This window comes from Helianthus annuus, chromosome 15, assembly GCF_002127325.2.
Source record: "Helianthus annuus cultivar XRQ/B chromosome 15, HanXRQr2.0-SUNRISE, whole genome shotgun sequence".
Classification (NCBI taxonomy): Eukaryota; Viridiplantae; Streptophyta; class Magnoliopsida; order Asterales; family Asteraceae; genus Helianthus; species Helianthus annuus.
The window spans coordinates 68826255-68834960 of NC_035447.2; the positions used below are offsets into that span (position 1 = coordinate 68826255).

The 8706-nt window shown below is 36.6% G+C and overlaps 1 protein-coding gene and 1 long non-coding RNA gene across 5 annotated transcripts; one reads left to right on the forward strand and one right to left on the reverse strand.

Annotated features, from left to right (window-relative positions):
• Positions 1-921: 921 nt before the first annotated feature.
• Positions 922-6542, forward strand: LOC110942358 (putative receptor-like protein kinase At4g00960). 4 transcript variants are annotated; one of them, XM_022184115.2, is made up of 7 exons: positions 922-2137; positions 4353-4496; positions 4675-4793; positions 4918-5128; positions 5208-5445; positions 5793-5940; positions 6044-6542. In XM_022184115.2, the coding sequence occupies exons 1-7, from the start codon at positions 1348-1350 to the stop codon at positions 6365-6367; spliced, it is 1974 nt and encodes a 657-aa protein (XP_022039807.1). In that variant the 5' UTR covers positions 922-1347; the 3' UTR covers positions 6368-6542. The 4 variants fall into 4 exon arrangements, with proteins under 4 accessions (XP_022039807.1, XP_035839778.1, XP_035839779.1 ...); XM_035983885.1 differs by having other exon boundaries at positions 4723-4793; XM_035983886.1 differs by lacking the exon at positions 922-2137 and adding an exon at positions 3615-3740.
• LOC110942369 lies at positions 3005-3475 on the reverse strand. The gene is made up of 2 exons (XR_002594807.2): positions 3332-3475; positions 3005-3253 (listed from the first exon to the last, which is right to left on the reverse strand). It is a non-coding gene; the product is annotated as an uncharacterized LOC110942369 (long non-coding RNA).
• Positions 6543-8706: the final 2164 nt, after the last annotated feature.

An 8706-nucleotide genomic window follows, 5' to 3' on the forward strand; every position in this document is an offset into this window, starting at 1 on the left:
GATATGAGTTATAAATGAAATAGTATTTTACTAATATGCCCTTTCTTCTTTTTCTTCTCACATTAATTTTTTTTTCAAATGAACCTTCCCTATTTTTAGTATGTATTAATACTTATATTTACAGTTCAGTTTCATGTGAGTGGCACATAATTTTTCTTAAGACAAAAACATTAAGAAAAAAATAACGGGAAATTACTAAAATGTTGTTTGACCAATAAGATTTATCAAAATGTTACCCTCATGCGTCCTTGGAATGACACCTCAAGTATGGGATGCGTCGATATGTCAGCTATTACGTCCGTTAAGGTAGTGCCGACACATGTCAACAATCATGGATTGAGTCGACGGCTGACGCATCAAAGGCAAAAAGGTGTCTTATGCGTCGGGCTGACTACTCCTAGTGACTTGGCTGACTCCTCGTTTTGGCTCCGCTGACCCCTCATTTTGGGTAGGCCGACTCCTCAAATTTTATTTTCTTTTCCACATTTCTTTTTAATTTTATTTAATTTAGATATCTTATTATTTTGTCGAGTCTATACAGGGCCGGCCCAAGGGTAAGCCAAATGAGGCTTGGGCCTTGGGCCACCAAAACTATAGGGCCTCCACAATTTGATGAAACCACAGTTCATTTATAAAAGATTTAGGATGTGGGTTATCAACAAATTGATAGTTGGTAGTGTAGTGGTTTTGTGTATGTATGGATGTTGGTGAGACCCGAATTCAAATCCCTGGTTCACCATGTTTTTTTCTTGTTTTTAAATTTTAAAACAATCTTTCAAATAATTACACTTGGGCCCTTCAAGTTTAACTTTCAATTACATACATTTTTTTGGGAAAAAGGCCACAAGATTTTACTTCACCTTAGACCACCAAAATGATTGAGCCAGCTCTGAGTCTATAAATATGCAACCTTTTTGTTTGGTTCTTAAAAAAACGGTTTTCCAATGGTGGCTTAGGTACCCACTGAGAAACATATGTTGCTATTGAACATATGCATACAGAAGATAACTCGTAACTTATCGTTTACAACGGTGCAAGGAAAGAATAACGTGGATTTTCCGGCAAAGAGAAGTTCCAGGTGAAGTGCATCGAGATCTCCGGCGGCGAGCTGTTGTTTAGGTGTTGGAGAAATAGAGAGGAGAAGTGTTAGCTCTGGCGAAAATAAGAGAAAGCAAGGGTTTTGTTTTGTTAGGGATGCTAAACATGTGGAAGACAATGGGTTGTGCACTTAGTAAGAAAAGTCTACAAAATTGAAAAGTGTTTATGAGAGTCTTTGACTGACTAGATGCCTTATATAAACTCCACCATAAAGGACTACTCACCACCACCATCACTATTGGCAGAATAATGTCAAAACTTACCAGAAAACCACTTGTGCTACTCTTCTTTTATTTCACATGTTCCATAAATATTATCATCTTAGCTCAACCCGACTTCTTCAGTAAATATTGTAATATCGAATATCCCAATTACACAACAAACAGCACTTTCCGCACAAATCTTGACCGCGCCCTCGCCCGCTTACCCGCCACTGACTCCGGCTACGGTTTCTTCAACAGCTCTTCGGGCCAGAGCCCCGACACGGCCTATGCCATCGCACTTTGTCGGGCCGACAGTACTGACTTGGTATCATGTCTCACTTGTGTCAACAACTCCATTGTGAAGCTTAGGGAGATTTGCCCCAATCAAATAGATTCAAGTGGATATTATGATAATTGTATGCTTTATTATACTAATAATATTATATTAGGGAAAAATATTTTTATTGATGTTATAGAGGAATATATGGATGATAATGTCACCAATGCGGCCGGATTATTTGAAGACGTGTTAAAATTGCTAGGAAACGTGACAGTTCAAGCGGCCCGTGGCGGACAGTTAAAGTACGCTACTGGAAGGATGGCACGGGCTAATGCCACGGCCATTTATGGGCTTGCGCAGTGTACTCCGGATCTAACGAGTGAACAGTGTGGCAATTGCTTGAGAGATATGGTCGCGCGACTCAATGGGTGTTGTCGAGTAAAATTGGGGGTGAGGATTCTTTCTCCTAAGTGTAATATAAGGTATGAAGATCATCTGTTTTATGAGAATGTGAATGTGACCATTTCTCCTCCACCTCAGGGTCAGCCTCCTCTTGGTACGTTTTCTTCTTATTTGAATGTTCATTTTTTTTTTATAAAATAAGTAGTCTTTTTCATATTGTAATTTAGTCAAACTAGTAGAAGTACCTGCTTGTTACGGCAGAAATTCGATCGGTATCGGTTTGACTTGTTACGGTATTAGTATGTTATCGATAGTCGGTATAAAAACAAATAGACAAAGCCCAAAAATAAAGTCGTGTTTTACATCGATCGAAATCCATAAAACGAATATCAGTAACGGTTCGATACTACCGATATCTTGTAATAAAAGTTAATAGAGAAAAACAAAATAAGCCCAAAATTTAATTAAATAGTGTAATAGCAAAATAATTAACACTTTACAATTAAAAATTTGACAAGAAAAGTACGTATTAAGTTATGGTGGATTTGTATTTGTTTACAACTAGGTTATAACATGTGAACTTCACAGGTTGAAAAAATTAATTTACATCAATCAAATTGTATCAATAATTTTTATTACACATGCGTAGGATCAAAATGTATAGAATAAGACATGGGGCAATAGTACCATTCAGAAGTCAAAACTGAATGTTACTCGATAACTTGATGGTGCGTAACATAATTGAAATCCATTACCCAGCCGAACCGCAATTCCAAAATTACATAAGCGGCTTTTGAAGTTGCAACTGGTCACCGGTATACCCAAAACACTGTCTAATCAGTCGCATTATAAACTAAAATGCGAACAATGATGAGTATCGATAGCAACTAAAATGCAAACAAAAAAGCAGAAAATGAAGTCGAAAAAATGAAGTCCAGTAATGGGTTTCATCTAAATCAATTGAAATAGCATGAACTAATACATATGGTGATTAACACTGTATATATTTCTTCCAAAAAAATTTCATGCATAAAGTGTATCATAAATTGCTCATCAAGATAATATTTAACAGTTGAACAATATTACAATATCTGCCTACACAAAACATTATTCAAAATTAATCATATGAATAATAACTATCTGGTTTTAACAAAGCATTAAACCGAAAAATAGTGGCCATGATAATTTTACATGCAGAATGCTAGAAAACGCGCATTTGAAATTGATTACATTTGTTTGACCCGTCTCTTGCTAAGCCAACTTGCTTGATCTATTGGGAAAAAAAGGTAACAATCACTGACCCATCATGTCAAACAAATTGACGAAGACCATAGATTTTGTAACATACCAACTTGTTTGATCTATTTGGAACATCGTGACAATCAGCGACCCATCAGCTTAAACAATAAAGTTTTAACGCCGTATAATCTTTCATGGTATCATGTATAAATGAATGAATTGTGTGGTTGAAATGAAGCAGCTGATTCATTACAATTGTTCGTTTAAAACCACATATATTTGAGCCACATATGTGTGTATGCTATCATTGCATGCATCTCCCTTTCGCTCCCCACCTACCTCCACCACATGTCGCCTCTCTCTCTCATCCCATTTCTATCTAAACGTTTGGTGTTAAACGTATCCCCTCTCCTATGATTTTAACGGAATCTTTCCTCTAGCTAGCCTCTACTAAATCAGTCACAACTCACAATATCACTCTATTTTTTTCTCATAGGGGATGTGTCAAGCATATAGAGGTACATTTAGGGGGGGGGGGGGGGGAGGGGGTGAGGGGGTGGTGATCACTATCTCTCACTCATCACTCACAACATCCAATCAAATTCTGCCATGTCATCAACCATTATTCCATCAGTCACAACCTTTTTTAGTGGAAATGCCCATCACTCACAACACCCAACAATAAACCCTCACACCCCTCTCACATGTTCCATTTATCACGGCGTTATTTTTTCACGGGAATAAAGATTCACGCGTGAACTTTAGGGTGTGATGTGGTATTTTGCCAACTTCCACAGGTGGAAGAATTCCATCACGTACAAAAGTTTGTCCGCCCCGCCTGGCCTTAGCCTCATCCAATCTAAACCTAACAAATATCGACATCTCTCATAATTACAAAATGACCCCACCACCGTTACTAACCTACTATATTCCACTATCATCACCACAAACGATTGCACACTTGATTAAATATATTATGCTTAAAAACTCTGATAAAATGAAAGCTCATGGTTAATACTTCTATCCTTACATTTCTTAAATTACAAAAACACTAATATAGAATTATTGTAAGCGAACCATTTTAACAAATCTACCTAACAACTTATGTTACCATTCTTCTTTCATGACAGTGATTCCCGCAAGAAAAGATACAAGTTTAACTCGAATAGTAACATCCATGGTCATGGCGACGTCCGCATTTGTTATGATAGTAGTTTCTATTTGCATCTTTGCAATGTTGAGGAAGAAGAAATTGCTTGAAAAAAGTATAGAAAGTAAGTTATTGAATTTGCATCTTAATTCATATGAAAGATCTCTCAAATATGCAACTAACAACATAATAATAAAAAAAAAAAAAAAAAAAAAAAAAAAAAAAAAAAACATTTTGCTATGGAGAACAGTCGCCAAATATGAACCTAAACCTTAATATTATTAGTCTCTCCTGTTTTCTAGATAAACTTTCGCGCATTGTAGAATTTTCGGAATATGATTTTCATACAGTGAAGAAAGCAACAAATGATTTCTCTGAAGACAACAAAATCGGACATGGAGGGTTCGGAGTCGTTTACAAGGTACACTTCAACACTTTTTCTGTTAGTAGGAATTTTTCGTCAGTAATATTTAGTTTTCTAGTAGTGACGTTGAATGGAATAAACAAATAAAGTCTAATTTGACACAAATGTATGATTATTTAAGGGGGAGCTCCAAAATGGACGTTTAATAGCAGTGAAGAGGTTGTCAATTAATTCCGGACAAGGTGAACCACAGTTCAAAAACGAGGTGATGTTGGTCGCTAAGCTTCACCATCGTAATTTAGTTGGGTTGCTTGGTTTCTGTTTAGAAGGGAGCGAAAGACTCCTCATATACGAGTTTTTGCCAAATTCAAGCCTAGATAAACTTTTATTTGGTAATAAAGTTCTTCTAAATGCATTAAAGACTTTAGTAATGAAGTTCCTTTAATATGCATCTAACGTGTGAGTTTGTAGACCCAAATAAGAGATCACTTTTGGATTGGGATACAAGGTACAACATAATCGAAGGTGTTGCTCGAGGACTACTTTATCTTCATGAAGATTCACGTGTAAGAATCATCCATCGTGATCTCAAAGCTAGTAACATTTTGTTAGATGCGCAAATGAATGCCAAAATAACAGATTTTGGTATAGCAAGATTGTTTAACCCTGATGAAACACAAGGCAATACACATAGGGTTGTGGGGACCTAGTAAGTATTTGAGCATAGATGCGTAGTTAATTATTTAGCTCACACGGGTGGCGGAGCTTGAATGAAAACTCAATGAGGGCCGGATTCCCAAAATCCAAGTCGGTGGGGACCAGACTCTTAAATATCTAATATTTTACACTAAAAAAATCGGTAAAATTAACTCTACGAACAAAATTTAACACTAAAAAAATCGGTAAAATTAATCTAGAATAAAAAATCAGACCCCAATAAAGCTCCGCCCTTGTTCACACCCTCTTGGCACAATTTGTGCCTCAAAATACATACTATGTACATCATTTTAGAAACAAAATTTGCTAACTTTTTTTCTCTCATTCCAATCTTTTTAGTGGTTATATGGCACCAGAATACATAATGCATGGCAAATTCTCAAGGAAATTAGATGTCTTTAGCTTTGGAGTGTTGCTGTTAGAAATAATAACAGGCCAACAAAACCAAAGTTTCAGAAACGACGATAATCTCTACCTTATCAGCTACGTAAGTACCTTGTTATTTCAAAATTGAAACCAAAATAATGTTTTCTTATTATTATTTTGGCAATTTAACATAACTTCATAATTTATTTGTTGATATCTGTTAGGCATGGAGAAGTTGGCGAGATGAAACATTATCGAATATAATAGACCCGGTGTTATTAAGAGGATCAAGTTCATCAACCGACATCGTTAGATGTATTCACATAGCCTTATTATGTGTTCAAAAAGATGCCGTAGATAGGCCAACGATGTCTGAGGTTGTTTCTATGCTCAATAGCTTCTCCCTCACTCTCCAAGTACCATTAGAGCCTGCGTTTTTCACTGAAAATAGTGCTGATCATGTCAATGCTTCGAATGAGAATTTTATAGGATCATCATCGAAGATTTTTATAAATAGCGCTTCAACTTCTGAGACAATTCCTCGATAACCGTTTATGATGATGATGCAGTTAATACGTTTCAGAAACAAGTGATCACAAGATACCCTTTGTTTTTTTGTTTTCTTTTAAAGGGACTTATGTGTTTTTACAATTCAACGAATATTAGCACTTGAAGGTATGTTTAGAATTAAAATATATATGCTATTTTTTAAAATTATTCTGATTTTCTATTATTATCAATCAGATAAATATATTGAATCAGATGTAAGTTAAATAGTATATGTAAGATTATATTTAGCAAACTTTCTGCGTTATTTTTCCTGGTAATATTCTAGTATTCCTTGTAGTGTGGATATATAACCATGATTTACTTTTTCTTGTAATAAAAATTGGAGACAAGATAGCAAACAATATTAGCCCAACTATTTTTTCATCTATTTTCGTCTTTTTCATCTTCCTTAAAAATTTTCACGGTAGGACAAATTTAATAATGTAAAATATATGTTATTGGGTTATATTGTAAAAATAATTGGAGACAAGATAGCAAACATTAGGATGTACGGTCTGGGTGCGGCAAAGGACTTTTGCCGCGCAGCAACACTGTCGCCGACCCTTTGCCGCTGCGGTTTCTTTGCTGAATCGGGGACCATATGCCGCTTGGGAAAGGGTGAAAATTTGAACGTTGACGGCGAGTTAACGGCTATAATGCCGTTTAAAATTAAAAAAAAATATTTTTTCTTTAAAAAATTAAACAATAAATACCAAACCAAATCATAACCAAATACCTTCAAATTTATACCCCAAGCAAACCAAAAAATACCACCAATTCTTCCCAAACATTTACAAAACAAAATGTCGGATGAACTCCCGTTATGGTTCCCACCCATGAGTAGCGATGATTCATCCGATAGTAGCATTCTTGTTTTTTTTTTTTTTTCAAAATCTCATCGAAGAAGCCGAACTTCAAGACACGGGCACATCTAACTGAAGGAGATATATTGAACGTCAACGTGAAGAGGGGCATGAGACACTCATGGCGGATTATTTTGTCGAAGACCCGAAGTACAACGAAGATATCTTTCGGCATAGGTTCCGTATGTCGAAACGTTTGTTTCTAAAAATTGTGGCCGACGTGGAAGAGAACGACTCGTGGTTTCAAGAGGCCCTCGATGCACGAGGTAGGAAGGGCTTTACGCCGTTGCAAAAGGTGACATCGGCTATTAACCAGCTAGCAATTTGTAACACTACAGACGAGAACGACGAGTACTTGCATATGGCCGAAAGAACTTCCCGCGAGTGTCTAGAATATTTTTGCGACACGGTTTGCAAAATATACGCTCCCGAGTTCTTACGTAGACAAGCCACGACATGGCACTTTTATACGAAGCTCGTGAGGAAAAACATCACCTTCCAGGTATGTTCGGTAACCTTGATTGCACCCATTTCGTTTGGCGATTTTGTCCGACAGAGTATCGAGGCTAATATATGCGAGGAGATCACCGACACCCGACTGTTATGCTTGAAGCGGTTGCATCTCAAGACTTATGGTTTTGGCATGCTTTTGCCGGTTCACCGGGTTCTCAAAACGATATCAATGTGCTACAACAATCTCAGGTATTTTTAACGGAATGAAATGGAACCGCGCCAACATGTCCAGTTTACGTTAACAACCATTTATACAAACGTGGTTATTTGCTCGCGGATGGAATCTACCCTTCGTGGTCCGTGTTTGTGAAGTCGATCCCTTACCCTCACGAAGTAGACCAAAAGAAATTCAAGAGGCAACATGAGGCCGCAAGAAAAGACGTCGAACGGGCTTTTGGTGTTTTGAAGGCGAAATGGGGTGTATTGAGTCGACCGATGCGAGAAAGATCTGTTAAAAAATTAGGAGTGTTGTGTACACGTGTATTATTTTACACAACATGATTTTGAAAGATGACGGAAGGGCGATAGCACCTGTGCACATTCGGGATCCTCCGGTCGAGCCCGCTCTAGACGACACGGTGTTGGGCGAGTTGATGGATGAAGACACGCATTGGAGACTAAAACACGATCTCATGAATCATCTCGCAAGTCAAGATTTACCCCACCTTTTGGTCGATTCCGACGAAGACTAATTTAATTTATTTCAAGTTAATGTAATTTTATTGTTTTTTAATTTAATGTAATTTTAATGTTTTTAATTTAATTTAATGTTATTGTTAGTTTATTCTAAATTTATTAACTTAAATATTAAATATATTAGTTTACGGAAAAAAAGAAAAAGTTTACCACTTCAGCAAGTGTCTAAACCATTGTCAACACTTTTCAGCAAAGTTTAAACACTTTTCACTGATTAATATGACACACTCTGATTGGATGAATTTTTGGTTTATCACTATAAGGTG